The sequence below is a fragment of the Mesoplodon mirus genome (assembly GCF_964341445.2).
Source record: "Mesoplodon mirus genome assembly, chromosome: 3".
NCBI lineage: Eukaryota > Metazoa > Chordata > Mammalia > Artiodactyla > Ziphiidae > Mesoplodon > Mesoplodon mirus.
In genome coordinates, this window is record NC_138978.1 from 185090530 (window position 1) to 185111877 (window position 21348).

General features: G+C 37.6%; 1 protein-coding gene across 2 annotated transcripts in view; it reads left to right on the forward strand.

Annotated features, from left to right (window-relative positions):
* Positions 1-1775: 1775 nt before the first annotated feature.
* Positions 1776-21348, forward strand: part of USH2A (usherin) — a gene marked incomplete at both ends in the record, with an annotated part of 772061 nt that continues 752488 nt past the window's right edge. For both annotated transcript variants that reach the window (XM_082613798.1, XM_082613799.1), the window contains 2 exons: positions 1776-2260; positions 5843-6008. In XM_082613798.1, the coding sequence (XP_082469924.1) occupies positions 1776-2260; positions 5843-6008 (651 nt within the window). The remainder of the gene's footprint in view (positions 2261-5842; positions 6009-21348) is intronic.

Sequence of the window (21348 nt, forward strand, 5' to 3'; positions counted from 1 at the left end):
AGAAATGCCATACAAACATTTCTGTCACTTCTAAACGTTTCTCTAAATATGATAACTTACAGAAAAAGCCCAACTGGCTAGTTGTTTCCCAAACGAATTTTCCATTGATAAGAGAGTGGAGGGATAGAAGTATCCGTTGCTTTAGAATTTTTCTCATATAGGATGAGATGTCCCAGATGGTTGAAGAGAGTTTTGGATGTAATGAAACTACATAGAATTGACATCAAACATGCATTCATAAATACACACATATTCATGTCCAGTCAAGCAGCTAAAAAGTCAGCAGTCCTTTTGCTTCTGTAGTTTAATTAAAATCCCTGATCTTCCAAATGCAACACCTAGAGATCACATCAGGTGCTCCTCATAAGCTAGAGAAGCATGTATATTTAGGAGAGGGTATTCTGGGGTGAAGAATGCAGTAACCACCGAATGGGCAACAGAAACTTTCATCAATGGACCAAGCTTCTAGAGCATCAATATATTTGTAGCCCAGAAAAGAGAGCACTGGGAATTGCTCCTTGTGTTACCATCTGATAGTGGCAGATCATTTTGATGACATGATTAAATGGATTGAGGTGCATGAAAGCCAGGGAAAGGGGAGGGGCAAAAGAAGGGATTAGAGGATAAGGTGCACTGCTACTTTAAAATTATGCATGCCTGGCCCCATGCTGGTCCCTCCCACTGCTTGAGGCACCTGCTGGAGGCTTGCGGAGCTCAGTTCCAGGCGGGCCAGCCAGCAGACTGCACTGTGAGTTTCAGGTAACCAAGCGTTCGCTGTGCAGAATCCCTGACTTGGGCACCCAAGTCTTCCATGCGGCCGTCCTGCTGCTGCGGCCTATTTGCTGAGACTTTCCGGAGGTTACCGCAGCGTTGCCAGGCAACCAGGGACAGCGGTCCTGTGAAGGGCCATTTGTCACACTGAGGGGCCTGGTTGAAATGCTATAAAGAAATGGTAACTCAGCTTATTTATCAATACAATTACTTACACAGTATTAGGGGTCTATATGTAACCTACAAATAGTCATATGAGGAAACACACAAACGTTTGCTAAATACTAAGGCGTAGGACGGACAGATGGTGTTGGGTTTCTAATCAGCTTTACCGTGAGCTTAAAGTTGCCGCACATGCTGCGATGAGGCGGGGGAAAGGCCCAAAGTGCTTTGCCAGCTTTATTCGGGACATCTGCAAGTTAGCTCTGCGTCAACAACATCCCGTGCGTGTGTAAAGGAAATCTATATAGTTCTTTACCTTGTGAAGGAGAGTGGATAGTGCTAATTCCCTGGGGTGGAGTAGCAATCTGAAATTACTGTGTGGGGAAATATATTAATACAAGTATGTGCATATATGTATACGTCAAACTGGTTGTCCTGTGGACTTTTCAAGTGCTTGATTTGCCCGATGAAGATAGTTACCAAAAGAATGAGTGTTTTACTCTAGAGAGTGTACTTCAAAATGTTTTTAAGAAGTTGAATAATATTTCTTGGGGCCTCAGAATCCCCATGCTTAGAATGCACCGAAAGTTTTAAAGATGGAACAGCTCTTCCTTGACTCTCTGCTTTTGATTCCCAGACACCAGCTGCTACTCATGTCTTCGCCATCACTAAGGAGGCCTCCGGTGTTACCCCAGTGTGAAAAGGCATCTGCAGTTTCCCGAAAATGGATTTATCTCAATGTTATTTAAAGCACCCCGTGTTAAAGAGTCGCTGGCCAGCGCCGTGGGCCTTATTATTTATTTAGGAACGCTTGACTGGAAGGAGAATGCTTTTGTGTAAACATGAATTGCCTGGCTCTTTCTTTGGGCTTCGGCTTCTTGTTTCCCACCCCTAAAACATGGCTCTTTACCTATTTTGCTTCCATATCGTGGGCTGACTCGCAGGGCCTTTTCCCAAGGCTGGAGAACATGGCAGCTTTCAAGAAGGTTTCGGTGGTGCCAACCCAAGCGACGTGTGGACTCCCAGCCCGAAGCACCTTCTGTCAGAGCTCTGCCGCAGCTGAAGGCCTTCGGGTCTGTCCCCAGCGGTTCTGCATTCAGGATTGTCCTTACCGATCGTCACCCCCTACCTACACTGCCCTCTTCTCAGCAGGCCTCAGGGGCTGCGTCACCGTAGACCGGCGTGATCTGAGTCCCAATGCCCACAGCCATTCTGCAAGTTTCATTTTTGGAAATCACCAGAGCTGCTTTGCCTCTCCTCCTGCTGCCAGGCTGGCGGCGTCATTTACTCTAGCTGTGTGGTTGAAACCCGAGCAAGAAGGTGTAATGTAAGTAGCAGAGGGAGTGTAAGCTTTCCTAGGGTCCTGCAAAATCAGTAAGAGTCAAGGGTATTGCAACTTGAATTCCAACCTGGAAACGAAGGCACTTTGGAATTGATGCAACTGAAGACCTACGCCTGTATTAGGCTCTCCTGGTCAACTTTATATTCCAAATATTTTTTCCTCAATTCAAAGTTTTTTTCTCCTTTCCATGGATGAAGTAAACCCTCAAAGAAGAGTGTGTTAAAATAATTTCATGGCAGACAGACATGTTTACACCTGGCTCTTTTTTTTTTTTTTTTTTTCCCAGCAGCTCAGCTAAACTTTTGGTCTTAGTTTTCAGAGGCTCAACCAGGCTCAGTGTGAGTTTTAAGTCATGGGGGCTAGTAATACAAATAATGGATATTTTCAAAGTTTTGGTCCAGGTTTGTATAAACAACTTGCCCTTACTAGAGTATACAATTTTCATTAGGCATGTAGTTCTCTGAGGGCTTAGGACTGTGTTGTCTGCATCCTTATTTTCCCAGGAAGAGATGTTTGTTTAACTCATCTTGGAAGATGCTCAGTAATGAGTTGAATAAATGAATGACACTCTATCTCTGAAAAGAGGTCACTTTTGGACCTTCGCTTCCTGGCGTTTTCATCTGTTAGGACACATATAGAGAAGCATAAAAGATTCTCAAAAGCATTCATGCTATCGATCCCAGTAGAAATGCCTTCAGTGAGTTCGGAGGGGGGCTTCCTTAACATTTTTGCTTATTTTCTGTAATCACCTGATTTTCATTCTGTAATAGTTTCTGAAGCTGCCGTCTAATGTTTCCCCTAAGTGTTTAGAAACAGTCTGGAAACTGGAATGGGCAGGACAGTTTTGAGGCATATTTTGCTTGTCTTTCGTCTCCCTTAGGGCTTTTGCCTCTTCTCCTTGTGACGTTTTCTTTGTATGAGGATGTTGGCCAAATATCTGAAAACTCATGAAACAAACCAGAAACGTCTTATAATTTCATAAGCAAATATGACTTAAATATCTTTGGTGTTTAGTTTTAATGTGCCAAGTGAAAGCTGGCCTATTTTCATTTTGTTTTATTTGGAGTGAAAATCATCACAAACCGTTACCCCTATTTCTGTATGTGCCCTGAAAGAAAACCCTGTTTTCTTACGGTTTGAAATGTCCGTAAATCCGACCTACTTCGTTTATGTAACTAACGTGCAAAGAGTTTTAAAAAATTGTCTCTTGACAAATATGGCTGGGATGAAATATTTTTTCCAAGCTTTTTACAAGGGATATGTCTCTACCGAATTCATCTCCCATTGGTATCATTTTGTATAAATAGGCCAGAGCAGTATTTATAGCGGCAGTAGCACATGGTATACAGTTTTGAGAGTTCCATGCGTCAAGGTCGTTTCCATTCTCAAAACTGAAATACCTGTGGGAATTGGGGGAATTTCAGGGTGTTTGTACTAGATAAGTAAAACAAACAAAACATGGATTATCCAATTATTGTTTATTCAGGAGCAAAATAAATCCAGTTCCTAAATATTTTGCTACCTGCCTTCCTCTCACATTCATTATCTACCCAAGCTAGTATGTTTACAAGCAAACAAAATAGCGAGGAAGATAATCAATAACATATTAAGAAATGCATTTTCAGTAAGCTTGGGGAAATAAGCCTGCATGTGGCAAACACATCCTTGAGTAATGGTCAAATTCTAACTTGTAGATTTAACTCAAGAGAAATGAACAGAGGCAAACTCTTAGATTGTTTAAGACCTAGAGACAGGGAATAGAGAGAAACTCTTTCATTCCAGTGACTTAGAAATATTCACCTACCAAAAGGTTAAAAAAAATCACAATAGAATTTCAATAGGGTTAAAAACAATCGCAATAGAATTTCCATAAAATCGTATTTCCACTTTATATAAAGTCTGTATGTCAACTAAACCTATTCGCCTAATATAAAATTTATATTTGGTCTCATAACTTTATCACCAAATATATGTACAGATAGATTAAAAAGTGACAGTGAAATAGTGACTGTTAAGTGTTCTCCAGTCATATTACCTCTCAATTCTCAGAAAGAATACATGCAAGTGAGAAGGAATGATTTGTGAAAAAATGTGCCCTTTAAGGAAAGTTTTAAAAACACCTTTAGCAATAATTCTTGGTTTGCCCAATCTTACCTTTGCCTTTTCGATTCTTCCTACTGAGATCACTGACTCATTTTTTTGAGGCTCTACTATAAACCAGGCTATGGTGCTATTGTCAGAAAACTCATGATCGAATGGGAAGCCGGATGGATGGGTGTTGTTACCAAGGCAGCACGATAAGTGAGCTCAAGGGAAGGCCCCTTACGAACCTTGAGCAGGGAGGATTCTAGGATCAGTCATTATTCTGGAGATGCTGAGTAGGAGGAAACCAGGTGAAGAAAGGAACCCAGACTCCTCTAGGACTTGATAAAATTCTCCTCCCTGGGATGTACCGCCTTCTTGAGTTCTTGTCTGTGAGATGCAGGCTCATGAGCATCTTTAATAGCTAGTTATTTGGGGGGGATGTTGATGGCCACTGTCCATGATATTTCTCTTTAAATAGCAGATTTTGGGGAGTAGCCTACTCAGGGGGCTCTTCTCTCATCTGCTAAAAAGTTGAGTTGCTAGGTTAAAATGTAATAGGAAAGGGGCTTAAGTTCATATCTGTTTCTGCTCAGTGGGTACAGAGTGGCTATGCACATGCAATGATATAATTAGTATAAAATAAAATATATTAAACATAAACCAATAGAGAAATTAGAAAACAAAAAATAAAAATGTCTATTTAAAGGGATGGGAAAAGAGTGCCATTGTGATCAGGATGGAAGTGATTTAAAAAAAATAATTTGGTAACTGGCCCTACCCAGACCTAAAATTTTTCTGAAAATTCTTCTATTTTATCAAAATATTTCACTGTACTCTTAGAAGATTGGATGACCTTTCATCCAGGATCATTACCGTGATCTCAGTGCCTCAGTTGGGCCGTGTGGTCATGGCGAGCTACAGACACTGGCTTTGGCTTCTGGCTAGTTGATGATGAGCGAAGTAGAGACTATAGTTGTCCATTCTCCATTTCATCATGAGAATTAAATAGAGCGATTCTGACTTCAGGGTTAGCAGTTTAGAGCCTTCTATGGACACTAACCTCTCTTTACATTAAAAAAAAGAAAAGAAAAAAGATTTGCCTGGTGACTCAATACCCAAGCCAGATGTGATGTATTGTGCCGCTTCCTATAAAAGAAATAGCAGAGGAACTAATGAGCCAATAGGCTAAATGTTGGTTTTGCAGGATGATTCGACCACTTTAGCTCCCATCGTGAATCTCCAATAAAGGGAGTGGAGGTTCTGGGGGAATATATTGTAAATAAGAATTCTATTTTTTATTGAAATAAAAGGGCTTCTTAATTGAAAGAAAGCTTGCCCTGAATACGATAACATTCAGGTACTTATTCATTGTGACCCTTTGAGTTGAGTTTGGGGTCAGTTACACCACCATCACTGGATTGATGCCTTAGCCTCTCTTTTGGTTGGAGACTGACCTTTTCTCTTTTCTGGTTGCTTCCCAAGGTGTGTTATAGAAAAGACAGCGGATGGGCAGACTGTGTTCAAACTTACAATATCTGAGAAGGAGACCATGTTTTATTACCGCACAGTAAATGGTTTGCAGCCTCCAATAAAAGTAATGACACTGGGGAGAATTCTTGTGAAGAAATGGATTCATCTTAGTGTGCAGGTGAGTAAAATAAAAAATATTTAACGTTTGGTTAAACACAGGGGTCCATCTTCCTTTCTTTCTTTAAATGGCATCTTCCCATCAGATTTGAAGCACTACCTTTTAGATTTCAACTATGTGTAAATGACAACTAAAGAAAAACCATATTTAAATGACCTAATGATGTAGCTCTTGATATACCAGAATTTCCCCCTCAAAATTACTGTGAAAATGCCCACAGAAGGTTAGGACAATCCCATTTGGGGTAATATCCTCAGGAAATGTTTGTTTTATTTGCTTAGTGTATTTTATTTTGTTCAAAAATGTGGAAGGGCTCTTTTGCGGTCTAGTTCTAATTTTACTAGTCTTGGCAGTATTAAGACCCCTGCCTGGTTTTTACAGCGGTTTTTGGTGGATAGCATCTGATGATATGAATACAATTTGGCTGTTGTGTTAAAATGTTGACCTTAGAACTAATGAACTTTACACATCAGACACTCAAAAGGTGTTATATTATTACTTTAGTTGTCAACCACAGTTTGTATTCGCATTAGAAGCTGCTAAAGACTGAGATAACTGTGAGATGGTTGGTGTTTTATGGTTGTCAGGAATGGAGACAGTTTATTCTTTGGCTTCTTTAGGGCTCTGGAATGGTCTAATGTAGCTTAAGTCACCCTTGCCTTTTATACCAGAAGTACTGTGTACTGTAGTGCTCAGTATATGCTCTCATAGGTGTGCTCAAACGTGGTCTGTGCAAACCCCATTTGCCCTAGAGGACATTTGTACCCTCGTGCACTTTATGAAAATAATCTTTGATTTCTCACATTTTTTCCCTCACCCTGAAGCAGGTAGACTTCCTTATGTTACTTACAGGGGTCCTTGGCCTCCTTAATCAATAGAAATTGATAAGAGGCCAGACAAGAAATTCAGGCAAGGCTTTACTGGGACCCCTGCTGCAGCAGCGGGGAGCAAAAGCAAGTAGCAGATTCCCTTGCTTGCTCCCCAAAGGGGGGTCGAGCTGATTCCTTATATCGGGTGAGGGTAGGGGTATGTCCAGGGGTTGGGCCAGAGTGGTGGCTTAGGTGTTCCGCCCACCCCTTTGGTGGTGCTGTGTGCAGGGGGCATGTGCAGTACCCTGCTTTTGCTCTGGCTCTTCAGAAGTGGCAGTTGGGTTTTTTTTGGTCTTTTTGTATCTTGTCCATAATTTGCCCCAACTGGACATGTATGCAGTTATTTTTAGTCCCTTATAGTTTCTTTCTTTATATTTTGTTGCTCCAGGAAACATTTGTCCAGGTGTAAACACTGCAGCAAAGGGTCCCAGGTTCCAGCCTATCTCACTTACAAGGTCTTGAAAATTGTTATTTGGATTTTAAAGTCTCTTTCAGCATAGCTACTGTTATTGGGGATGTAAATACACTTGAAACATACCTTTGTTTGGCCTGGTAGTAAGTATGAAATTCTGCCATGTATGTGCACTGCAGTGCATTAAAAGCCTTAGGAAGAACATTTAAAATAGAAATGCAGAGAATTAGGAATGATTGATTTCCATAGGGTGGTATTGACACAGTGATATTCAGTCATCATGTTAGACTTACCTACTCTGCTTTTCATTAGGATATGAGTTTAGAGAATTTGGTTGTCAGGACGCGGAGGTTTCCATGCCACCAGGGTTGAAAGGACCTCCAAAAAGATAGGTCACGTCTGACATCTATAGCATATGATGGATTCAGTGTGTCCTACTCGCCTCTCATTTGTTCAGTAGTTAGCAGATAGGGGACTAATTTGTTCTATATCTTGTCCATTCCACCCACTGACCAGACCAACAGAATTGTGTTATGACGTTTCCATATAAAAAATGGAAATAGAAACCACTGCAGAGGGGCTTCCCTGGCGGTCCAACGGTTAAGACTCTGCGCTTCCACTGCAGGGGACGCAGGTTTGAGCCCTTGTTGGGGAACTAAGATCCCGCGTGCCACCCTGTGGCCAAAAAAAAAAAAAAAAAAAAAACCACCGAAGACTGAAGAAATGGAATCTTCAAACGATGTTGAATAGCTATATTTGTTGCATATTTTTATATCAACGATGATGAAAAAAATGCTTTTTACTTGCCTTTATTTTGCCTTATCCGTGAAAATGTGCCATGTTTTGGCAGGCAGTAGTACATTAAAAGCTTTACAAAGAAAGTTTAAAATTCCAAATGTGAAGAGGTAACCGTGACTGAATTCCTCCCCTGGGAGTCAAATGCTCTTAGAGTGCCTATTGGAATCAGCATTATCATTTCAATACATGTCAAATATGAGTCACTTCCTAGTTTAGGCAAAATTTCTTTATAAATCTTTAAATCTTCCCCTTCTTTCAAGAAAAGGTTAAATTACTTATGATTCAATGAGACTGCTTTATTTCATAACTGACTATCAAGAGAAAATTTGTCCTATCCAATTTGTGTTCTTCTTTTATTTATTTACTTTTACATAAGTTTTTCCCGCCCCATTCTACATTTTACGTTAAAACTACAGAATGAAACAGTCATAAATCATTAGAAAAGCCATACAGATCGCTTATTTATTCATCTGGCACTTATTTATTTATTTATTTTTTTGCGGTACGCGGGCCTCTCACTGTTGTGGCCTCTCCTGTTGCGGAGCATAGGCTCCGGATGCGCAGGCTCAGCGGCCATGGCTCATGGGCCTAGCCGCTCCGCGGCATGTGGAATCTTCCTGGACCAGGGCACGAACCCGTGTCCCCTGCATCGGCAGGCGGACTCTCAACCACTGCGCCACCGGGGAAGCCCCCATCTGGCACTTATTGATAGATTTGGAGGTACCCAGCATTATGGAGACCTGGATTCATTCAAATAAAAATTAAAGAGCAATTATTTAAATTGGAGTTCTGCATAGGGTTCCTTTAAACTGGAAACAAGTCTGAATACATTTAAGATATTACAATATTTATAATAACTCATAGATGTTTAATAAAGAATATGCTCATTCCCTGGAAGTTAATACAAAAAGCAGTGGGAAGAATAAGAGATGAGGAGTAGAGAAATCTGACGCAGGTAATGCTACTCAGTAGTCTTAACAAATACACTTGACTCAGTTTTCTTACTTATGTAGTAAGAGGATAGGACTAGATGAACAAAACAAGACTTCCTGGAATTGTACGTTAAAAAGTAAGTGACTTTTAAAGTATGGAAAGCTTCTAAGTTGTGTAGGGTTGTCTAGACAGGGATGGTTAGTGACAGAGCTTCCTTCTCAACTGACGATCGGGTTTGTGCTTTTTTCTGCTTCCCCCTGCTATCTGGTATTTACACAGAAACATTTTTTTGGTAGATTTCATAGCCAAGATATGGACAAATGCAGCTTGTAACTCCTTCACTATTTAACTGCAAAGAACATATTTTAATATGAAATGTAACTTATTCTCTGTTGCCTTATAATATAGTGCATCCAAATTCTGTTTGATTTTGGGGTTAGGGACTTCATAATGCTGGGCCTAGGCTAGAACACATACTTGATAATCTGGCTTAGTCAAGTTTAAAATTGCAAGTCTGTAGTTAATGTGTATGCATATGTTTTTACTCATCCTCCAATATGGCCACAATCAATGAATTTACATGGTATGTGCGTGTGTGTATATAAAAAGAAAACATCTTTACTCATGGAGTTGGCTCAGAATTTAACTTAGAAAGACACAGTGACATAAAATTAATCGATCTGACCTTACACCTTACCTCAGACAGTTCACTCAGTATCAGCTTTCCATCAGTAAAATCAGAATTCTAATTTACCAAATCCAGAAAAAGAAATGAATTTTAAATAATTAAATCCCTGGGCAAAAAAAAAGGATGCTAGGAAGAGCCAGACATACCAAATGTTGGAGGTCTAGTTTCCTAAACAAAAAATGCCTGATGTTACAGTAATGGATCTAACAGCTTTTATTCAAGAACTAGCATTTTGAAGCTTCAACCTGTTGGAAAATGATTAGTTTTAAAATTAATATTCATTCAGGGACTTGAATCTGACATGATTGCCAATTTAAATTTCACTTTGGAGTTTAATATATTGGCTATTTCAAATTATATCAAGCTGAAATTCGTTATGTCATATATTTTGTACTAAAACTGGAAAAAAATCAATTCAGACTTTTTATTATCAAGTGGGGAACACTGATAACATTAGCAGATTTTTTTTAAAGCTTAGTTTTCATATTGAATCAGCACATGTTATAGTTATTTTAAGAGACCTCTTCGGATTTTCTTCTTTTAAAAAAAAGTTTTGAAATATGTAAAAGGATTTTACTTCAGCAGTTTCTTAGGGCTTGTGGGTAGTACAACTTGGAAGTATATTGACATTTAGTTGCACATCATTTAAAAGTAAAACCTCAGAGTTTTATGAAACTCTGAAAACTGTTGTCCCTTAAGTAGTTCTACACATTTTATAGGACAAATAGCATCAAAGAATCATTAGTATAGTAACCCATTAGTAATTATGCTAAAATGCAGTCAAACAATTATGTACTATAATTAGAAGCTGATGAAATACTGCAAGTACGGACGCAAGAAATAGTTTAGCAGCGGGGTTTTTCACATCATCTATGCTATTTTGAGGGCTCCTTGATACACTGACAAGTCAAGAGCCACAGATGGTCCTAGCTACAGTAAAGTGAAAAAGAGCAGTTCTAATCTGATACAGTGAAGGAAAAAAATGCATGGGTAAATAAAGTTTTAGGGATCAACAGACGAAGAATAGGAGTTTCATAATCATAGTTTGTTCATGAAAAATGTTCTGTGATTTATGTATTCAATCTGAAAAAGGGAAACTATTGATGGTTCTGGAGAAAAAGAAAATGCAATTTAACCAACATTTGTTAGAATAGATAAACCAACTCTCCCAATTAATCTCTGGAGTGTATGCCCATGTGCACACTTCATAAAGGTATTGCCATGTCTCTATCGATTGAGGGAACATAAAACGTCCTCGCAGCCTTATGGAAGCTTCCTCATTCATTTCAGGAAGCTCTGTGAACTGGGATTCTCCTGGGAGCACCACCTCGACTCCCCCCACAAGAGAATCTGAATCCATATCGTTCCTTTAATAATTTTCATTGCTTTATACTGTAACTATTTACATGTATATGAAAGCCTTCTGTTTGTAGCTAGCCAACTGAATATCACCCAAGTTAGGGGAATAGTTTGTTATTCAAAATGAAGTAAAGATCAATAGAATTTAACAGAGCTTTTCAGAATAATCAGCTGAAAATGATGATAATAATAACAGCTGTGATTATTGAGCACTGACTAGGTGTACTGGATTTAAAAAGGAGCCTTAGAGAGGTTAAATTATCTGCCAGAATTTACTGTCTCAATTTTCTCTGACCTTTACCTAAAAAAATAATAAATTGCTGTGAACCTAGGTCACTGTGAAGACAGAAGAAGTAGTTAATTATCAAAGTTCTCTGAACTCCCCCTGACAAAAACCAAGAACTGAAACAAGACATATTTGTAAAGTAAATAAAATATAAATGAATTTTCATACATTTGTACATATTTGTAATGCTTCACATATTTACATGAATTGTACAAATAATTCAAATCAGTATAGTTTACAATTATATCTCTCAGTGATACAGGTGCCTTAACTATATAACAGAATATAATTTTATATACAGTTCTGCTCAATATCTTTTTGGTTTATGACAGTCAGGAAAGACTATAGTGGATTAAAGAAAGAATAATCCACTTAACCCACCCTGATCACCTGATCCATGGCATACAGAACCAAGCCTTTTGCAAGGATACCTTAAAAATAAGGGGGAATTCTTCCCACTTGATTATGGAGAAAGGTAAAACCCTCCAAGTAAAAAAGTAAAAATTATTCTCTGTACATTTTTGCATGAGACTTTAAACTATAATATTTAGCAGACTTTAAACTATAATATTTAGTCAAAAGGCAATGTTTAATTCTTGATATTTTACTTAAAATTTGTACAACCCTAGGAAAATTATGTAGCTCCTTGAAATGATAGATACCTGTGACAATTAGGAACAAAGATAAACCCAGCCTATTTAGCTTCTACTATAAAAGACATGTAAAGAAAATAATGTCTGATAAAGTACTTTATAGTCTGCTGTAATGGAGCTTACAGTCTATTAGAAGGAAAAGACTGACAATCACACCAAGGAAAACCAAATGATCACTGTGATATGTTCTGTGGGATCATATGAAGGACAATTTGATCAAATCTCTGAAGTCAAGGAAGGCTTACTTTGAAGAAATTGCATTAGATATGTGTATTAGTTTGCTAGGCCTGCCCTAAAAAATCACCAACTGAGTAACTTAACATAACAAAAATGTATTCTCTTCCAGTTCTGGAGGCCAGAAGTCTGAAATTCAGGTATCTGCAAGACCATGCTCTTTCTAAAACTTATAGAGGAGTAGCCTCACTTGCTTCTTCTAGCTTCTGGTGTTTGCCAGAAATCCTGAGTTTTTAGATGCATCAGCCTCATCTCTGCCTCCGATATCCCATGGCCATCTCCTCCCCTGTGTGTGTGTGTGTGTCAGTGTCTCCTCTTTTTGTAAGGACACCAGTTATACTGGGTTAGGATCCAACTCATCAGTATGACTTCACCATAACTTGATTATATCCACGAAGACTCTGTTTCCAGATAAGGTCATAGTCACAGACATGGTGGGTTAGGGCTTCAATCTGTCTTTTGTGGGGGGATGGAATTTAACTGATAACAGTGTATATTCAGAAGAACATATAGGATTGAACTAGGTGACCAGAGTAGAGAAGAACATTTCATCCGTGCATAGCAAATAGTGCAAATGACCTTTTGTAAAAGGGACTTTGTTGCATATGAGATACTGAAAGGCCAGTGGAGGTGGAGTGCAGCAGCCAAAGTGGAGCAGCATGTGAAATGTAGCCAGAGCCATTGGAAGATGCTATGATTTAAAGATCACTGTTGGCCGTGTTAAAGTGTTTTCAAGAGAACTCTACTGAGATGCTTTATGCAGGGAACAGGGGATGAGGGAAGAAGTGGGGGGAAGTAAGGAAAATGTATGGCCTGAGCAGATTGTCTTTTCAGAAGGACCATGTTGGTTGCACTGAAGGAGAACAGTTTACATGAGGACAAGAAAAAAGTGTTGTTAGGTTACTCTTAGAGCCCAAGTGAGATACCTTGAACCATGATGGCAATAGCAGATACACAGAGAAGTGGTCAGCTCTGAAAGCTATTTAGGAATTAAAATCAAAGGGCTTGTTGATGGAAGGAAAGTAGAGGTTAAGGTAAAGGGAGATGATACATCCCAGATTTCTGGCTTGGATGATTGTATGACTAATGGTTTCATTTGCCCAAGGAGCAACACTGGAAGAGAATCAGAATTCTGATATTTAGTACTTACAAGCTAGACTGCAGCTCAGAGCAATAGTTCTCAACTCTAGAGATCATTAGCATCATTGAGAAACTTTCAAAAATATTCAGATGCCCACACTACATTGTGTCTTCATTGGTCTGGGGTGGGGCCCAAGTATTATTTCTTGGTCTCCTTCCTACCTGGATGGATTACAAAGTGTATAACAAAATAAAATAATCAGAATTTAAGACAGGAAATGACTCATTCCAATTCAGGTATGTCAGGAAAGATGCATAAAGAAGGTAGGATCGGAGTTAACTATTGAAGGAAAAATAGGCTTTTGAGGTGGAGAAAAGGAGGAAGGAAGAAATTCTACATACCAGGAACAGGTGAGCGATGCCTGGAAGATGAAAATAGCAAAAGGTGTTAGTAAGCCTCAGGGGGTCTGAGTTCCTTAGAAAGAAATACATCATGTGTTAAATGAAAGGCTGGAAAAAGTGGCTTAGGGTTTTACATAGAGCTATGAAGTCTTTTGTTTTTGTTTCTCCCTCTGACAGACAACCCAGGTTTTTTCACCTGCTCCTAATCCAATCTATTTCATAACTATTATTCTCCATTAGTATATATGCTATATATATATATATACACACACACACCAAAAGAAAAGGTTTGTCTAGCTGATGTATGCAAAAAGATGAACACACCTCTCATTGTAGTGTTTACCCTTTACAAGTCTATATGTTATCAGTCTAATATTTCATAGCAAAAATTTAAGTTCAGTAAGACCTTTCCTCTGGAAAAACCTCTAATCAAAATCTAAAGCAAGCTATGGATAAATTAACATTAAACCTAGAAACCTATATTTGAGGAATTTAGCAATTTTTTTCTGCTAGAAAATGGTTGATTCTCAGCCAATAGCGAGAAATTGTACAATATATACAAAAGGAAAATATATACAAATATTATAGTGCACAGTTATTCCATACACTACTAAAATTGAAAATTGCGATAAAAAGAAAAGTATTTTCCAACGTCTTCTTATTTGTTTCAACAATCTCTGGTCTTGCAAATGCCACTGTGGTAGTTCTCTCAAATTTGTAATGGTTAAAATTTGATGGTAGTGCTTTTTCAAACCTATATTATCTACTGGAATTGTCATTTGTATTATATCACTTTCATCTAAAAGCCAAATAAGACAGATAATTTTTGCTTCTTTTGAGGGTAGGCATTTTTGTACCCACGGGGCTAACTGAAACCTTCAGTTATACATGAACAATTCCCACTAAAGTCAAAAAGAAGAGCGCTCATATAACCTAGGGCAGAATTTGGCCTATGGTATGTATCGCTTGGTAATGGAAGAGAGAATATGACTTTATTTAAACATGGCCTTGAATAGTTTTATTTTCCCATATATTTTCCCTTGGTATTTCTCTCTCTCAAATGCGATGTTCAAAAATATTCCAAGCAGCTGTATTGTTCTGGATGCATATTAAGAGCATATGTTCAAGATACCAGTTTAGATATCTCTAAGCCAAAGAAAGAACAGTTAAAATAAAACAAATTATAAAAACTTTTCCAAGAATGCAAAGGCTTTAATAGATTTGTTAATCTTCCAATTATTTAATTACAGCAGAGAAAAAAATGCTATTTATATATATAATATATATAATTATGTGTGTATGTATGTCAATATATATTTTTTGTAAGTATTCATATCAGGAAAAACAGTCATTCTGCTTTCTAAAGATTACATGAGATAATCCCTGAAAGCCATTATATATTCTAGAAGTAGAAAACTAGTTGGATTCTTTTGTTTATGATTTGTGTTTATGGTTCTCAATCTAGGGAGAAAAGAAAGAAAGGAAAAAGGACAGGGCAGGGAAAGGACAGAAGGCATTCCAGTTGGGGGTTGGGGAGGAGAGGAGAGCCAGAGACAAGGGGCTGGAAGAGGAGACTCAGCTCATGCCAGTTTCACTGTAGTGGGGTTGACCAAGAAAGTTTAGATTATAGATGTACAGTATGTAATGTTAAGTTTGTTGTTTTCTGGGATGCAAATCCCTTGTGTTATTGTAGTTGTTTGGCCAAAATCGATTACAGGTAGCTATTTTGAGGGGTTTGGTACCTTAGGGAATTTATATAAAAGAGTTGGGTTCAATGTTTGGGTTGAATGAGAGGTAGCAGTTAAACTGGAAATAAGATGAATTCTGTGGGAATACACACTGGAACAAATGGTGACCATTATTATTTAATCCCTTAAAATACCTGTAGCAATCTCAGGCAGGACATCTCAAAGTTTGTGGGAAGAGGCTTTTATAAGTGTTAGAGAAGTGAGACCCAAGAAATTTTGAAAACTGGGGAGCACTAAGCTTGGAGAGGTCCAGTGTAGATAGTGCTTCTTTGTTTATTTTTAATTAACTTTTTTTGAGATAATTGTCGACTTGCAAACATTTGTGAGAAATAATACTGAGAGATCCCAAGTATCCCTTACCCAAGGGTAACATCTTGCAAAACTATAGTATAATATCACAACCAGGATACTGACATTGATACAATCCACCCACTTTATTTAGACTTTCCATTTTTCTTGACTTGTTTGTGTGTGTAGTTCTATACAATTTTATCACATATGTAGATTTGTGGCTCCATCATAGTCAAAGAACAGTTCTATTACCATAAGGCTACCCCAAATTTCCCTTTTATAAACACACCTAACTTGTTCCTTACTTCACCACGGATTTCATTTTTTAAATATATTTCAGGGCCTGTGCCTTTCCATATAAGTTTTAGAATAAATTTACCTGTGTCTACCAAATGTCTTGTTGGGATTTTGTTAGGAATTTCATTGCATCTATAGATCAACTTGGGGAGAATTTGTATCTTTTACTATGCTGAACCTTCCAATACATGAACAATTTAGATCTTTGATTTCTTTTATTGGTATTTTGTAATTTTCAGCATACAGATCCTGTGCATGTTTTGCTAAGTTTATTCATGTGTTTAATTTTCTTTGGAGTGATTGAAATTGGTTATAGATTTTAAATTTTAGTTCCCACATATTTTTCGTTATAATACAGAAAATGTTACTGATTGGGGGGGGCTTGATCCTATATTTAAAACCTTGCTGAACTAACTTATTAGTTCTGAAAGTTCTTTTGTAATTTGTTGGGATTTTCTACATAGACAATCATGTTGCCTGCAATTAGGATCAGTTTCTTTCTTTCCAGTCTGTGTGATTTTTATTTCTTTGTTGCAATAGCTAGAATTTCTAATACTATGTTGAATAAGTGTGGTAATAACAAACATCTTTGCTTTGTTTCTGACCTTAAGGAGAAAACATTCAGTTTTTCACGAATAAGTAGAACGTCAGCTGTAGATGCTCTTCATCATGTTGAGGAAATTTCCCTTTATTGCTAATTTACTAAAATTTTTCATCATAATGAGTGTTGGATTTTGTTAAAGTCCTTTTTTACATCAATTGATGTGATTTTTCTTCTTTAGCCTGTTAATCTGGTTGGTTACACTGATTGATTTTCAAATGTTTAACCAACTTTACATACCTGGAATAAATTCGACTTGGTCATGATGATTCCTTTTATATGCTGCTTGATTTGATTTACTAGTATTCCTCTGAGGAATTTTCCATCTATGTTCATGAGCTGTATTGATCCATAATTTTCCTTTCTCGTACTATCTTTTGGTATTAGGTTAATGCTATCCTCATAAAATGAGTTGGGAAGTGTTCCCTCCTATTCTGTTTTCTGAAATAGATTATGTATAATTAGTGTTAATTCTTCCTTAAATGTTTGGTAGGCATCTCCATTAATTCAGATTGTTTATTTTATCTTGGTTGATTTTAGGTAGTTTGTGGTTTTCAGACAATTAGTCTATTTCTTCTAAGATGTTGAATTTGTGACTAATATTATTCATCTTATCTTTTATTACCCCTTATTACCATTTTACTGGCTATAGGATCTAAAGTGATATCACCTGCTTCATTATTGATATGATTTTTGTCTTCTCTCTTGTTAGTCTTGCTAAAAGTGTATAATTTAATTGATATTTTTGAAAAACCACAGTTTTCCTTGATTTTTCTCTATTGTTTAGCTATCCTCAGTTTCCTTGATTTCTGCTTTTATATTTATTATTTCCTTCTGTTTGCTTGATTTGTGCTTATTTTGCTCTCTTTCTGGGGTTTCTTGAGGTAAGAACTTAGATGGATATTTCCAGACCTTTTCTCTTCTTCAAAGCAAGCAGTAGGTTTAGTGCTGTGATTTAGTGTGTAATTTAATTTAATGTTTAATTTAGTGTTGTAAATATTCCTCTTTGTACTGCTTTAGCTTTATCACAAATATTTTAGTATGTTGTATTTTCATTTTTATTCAGTTCTATGTATTTTTTATTTTTGTTGAGACTTCTTTGACTCATGCATTAATTACAAGTAGGTTGTCTAGTTTCCAAGCTTTTGAAGATTTAACAAAATTATATTTCTGATATTGATTTCCAACTTGAATCCATTGTGGTCAGAAAAAACAGGTTGGTTTCAGTTCTTTAAAATTTGCTGAGTTTTAAAAAAATGGTCCAACTTTCTTGGTGAACGTTCTGTGAGCACTTGAAATTAATGTGTATTCTGCTGTTGCATAACATGTTATATATATATATATAAACATATATATATATTCTGTATATATTTATTTATATGCTGCATATATATCAATTATCTATGTATCTATCTAATTTTAATCCACTCTGCCAATCTCTGTCATTTATTTGGTGTATTTAGACCATTTACATCTAAGCTTCTTAATGATGTGATAGACTTATGTCTGCAATTTTGTCATTAGTTCTCTGTTTCTTCTGATTTTGGTTTTTCTGTTTCGCTTTTCTTACCTTGCTGTGGGTTACCTGAACACATTTTAGGATTCCATCTTTATTTATAACATTTTTGGTGTATGTTTTTGTATAACGTTCTTAGTGGCTTAGGTATTACAGTATATATAATTAACTTAGTCTACTGACATGGATGTTTTGTCACTTCAGTTGAAGTGTAGAAACTTTACTTCCATTTAGATCCCGTTACCTACACTGCTTTTTAAGTATAATTGTCTTGAGTGTTTGCTCTCCATACATTGAGCACCACATCAAATGGTGTTAAGATTTTTGCTTTGACCATCAAATATTATTTAATAAACTCATGATAAGGATAGTTTATGTATTTACTCCTAATATTACTCATTCTGATGTTCTTATTTTCTTCCTGAAATTCTAAACCTTTTGTTATCATTTTGTTTCTGTTTAAAGGACTGTCTTTAGTCCCTCTTTAAGAGTGAGCCGGATGAAAACAAATTCTCTTAGTTTTCATTCAACTGAGAATGTGTTGATTTTCCCTTCATTCCTAAAGGATATTTTTGCTGAATGTAAAATTTGTGATTGAGAGTTAATTTCTTTCATTACCTGAAAAATGTTGTGCCGCTCCTTCTGGCCTCCATCATTCAGGTGAGAAACCTGTTGTAATTTGAATTGATAATCCCTTATAAGTTTTGCATCATTTTCCTGTGGCAACTTTCAAGAGTTTCTCTTTGTGCTTTGTTTTCAGAAGTTTAATATTGAATTCCTTGGCATGAATTTCTTTGGTATTATCCTATTATTGGGAGTTTGCTCAGCCTTATGAATCTGTATGTTTATGTCTTTTGCCATTTTTCAATGTTTTCAGAAAATATTTCTTTCAATATATTTTCAATGTCACTCTCCTCTATGATTCTAATTATATAGATACTATCTCTTTGTTATTGTCCCACAGATCCTTGAGGCTCTCTTCATTTTATTTCTTTTAATAATTTTTTCTCTTTTGTTTCAATTTAGGTAAATACCATTGATTTGTCTTCAAGTTCACAGTTTCTATTCCATCATCTTAACTTTACCCTTGAGTCCATATAGCAAGTTTTTTAATTGTCTCAAAGTTTTGTTTAAAAAATTCTTAAATTTCCATTTGGATCTTTTATTATAACTTCTATTACTTTGCTGAGATTTTCTCTTCTTTCTTCATTCACTTTGAAAGAATTCACAATTTCTTGTGGAAGTATTTTTATGCTTTTAAATCCTTATCAGATAATTCTTCTATCTGATTCATCTCAGTGTTGGTATTGGTAGATTTTCTGTTCTCATTCAAGTCGTAGTTTTTCTGGTCATTTATATGACATGTGACTTTTATTTTATCCTGGACATTTTGGATACTATATTATGAGACTCTGGCTCCAGTTTACTTTTCGTTTTATCATTAGGCTGTCCCCCTATTGAGATGTGACACAATGGCCAGGTGAATGTATATGTTCAGTTTTCCACCTGTCCCTGTCACCATCACCTCACTGGTGGCCTTGTTGCAGATGACGGGTTGGAAGGTTAGCATTTTCAACACCACCTCGGTGAAAGTGGGCCACCTACCCACACACCTGTCATCTCCAAGTGCTGATGGATTTTTTTAAATTTGATTTTTATTTTATATTGGAGTATAGTTGATTTACAATGTTGTGTTAGTTTCAGGTGTACAGCAAAGTGATTCAGTTATACATATATCTATTCATTTTCAGATTCTTTACCCATATAGGTTATTACAGAGTATTGAGTAGAGTTCCCTGTGCTATACAGTAGGTCCTTGTTGATTATCTATTTCATATATAGTAGTGTGTATATGTGAATTCCAAACTCCTAATTTATCCCTCCCCACCACCTTTCCCCTTTGGTAACCATAAGTCTGTTTTTGAAGTCTGGGAGTCTTTTTCTGTCTTGTAAATAAGTTTATTTGTATCATTTTGTAGATTCCACATATAAGTGATATCATATGATATTTGTCTTTGTCTGACATACTTCACTTAGTATGATAATCTCTAGGTCCATGCATGTTGCTGCAAATGGCATTATTTCATTCTTTTTTATGGCTGAGTAATATTCCACTGTATATATGTACCATATCTTCTTTATCTATTCCTCTGTCGATGGAGATTTAGGTTGTGTCCATGTGTTGGCTATTGTAAATAGTGCTGCAATGAACATTTGGGTGCATGTATCTTGTCGAATTATGGTTTTCTCCAGATATATGCCTGCTGAGCCCCACTATCTCCAGGAGGGGGAAGCACATTGCGGACTCACACCCCTTTGTGACTGTGGGGTGAGTGGAAGCTCAGCTTCTTGCTGGTCCCCATTGACACCAAGGAAGGGGCAGTGGAGTGTCAAGTAGCCCCTCTCCTGTCACCTTATTCTGCCTCATGGATGCCAGGTGCAAGTGGAGGCTCAGCTTCCCATTGGGTTCACTTCACAAGGAAGTAAAGAGGACAGTGGAATACTGACCAGCCCTACCTCACACCACATCCTTCAGTCTCACTAACACAAGTTGGGATGGGGGCCCAGCTCAGCTCCCCATTGGGCTCATTTGGTGGGAGTTGGGTGTGAAACAGAATACAGACTAGCCCTGATACACAACACTGCATTCAGTCTCATTGCCGTGAAGTGGGTGTAGAGGTACAACTCTCAACTGGGCTCCCCTGACACCAAGGATTGGGGGAGATAAAGTGCTCACCAGGCCTGGCTCACACTTCCTTTCCTTGTTCAGTCTTACTGATGCTTGGTGAGTAGGAAGGGCCAGCTCCTGCTAGGCCCTGGCAGGGGCCGGTGGGAGGAGTGGAATGCTGACTCGCCCTGCCTCTGCACCTCCTCATTAGGTCTCCCTGTTGTCAGATGGGAGGGTAGAGTTGGAGTCTCAGTCCTTGCTGGGCTGAGGTTACACTCCCCTGGTGAAGAATTGGAGTACAGCCGGCTTCAGTCAGGTGGGGATGGCAGATCAGCTCCCCTCTCACCCTGCCAATACTATTTTGAAAGGGGATCAGAGTGCCACCTCCTTCCGTGGAGCAGGGTATAGAAAATAAGTTCCTTACTCTTTGTCACCAATACTCCCCCTACCGTTAGATTGGAGAGTTGCCTGCTTTTGCCAAGTGGAGAAGGGAAGACCAGCTCCT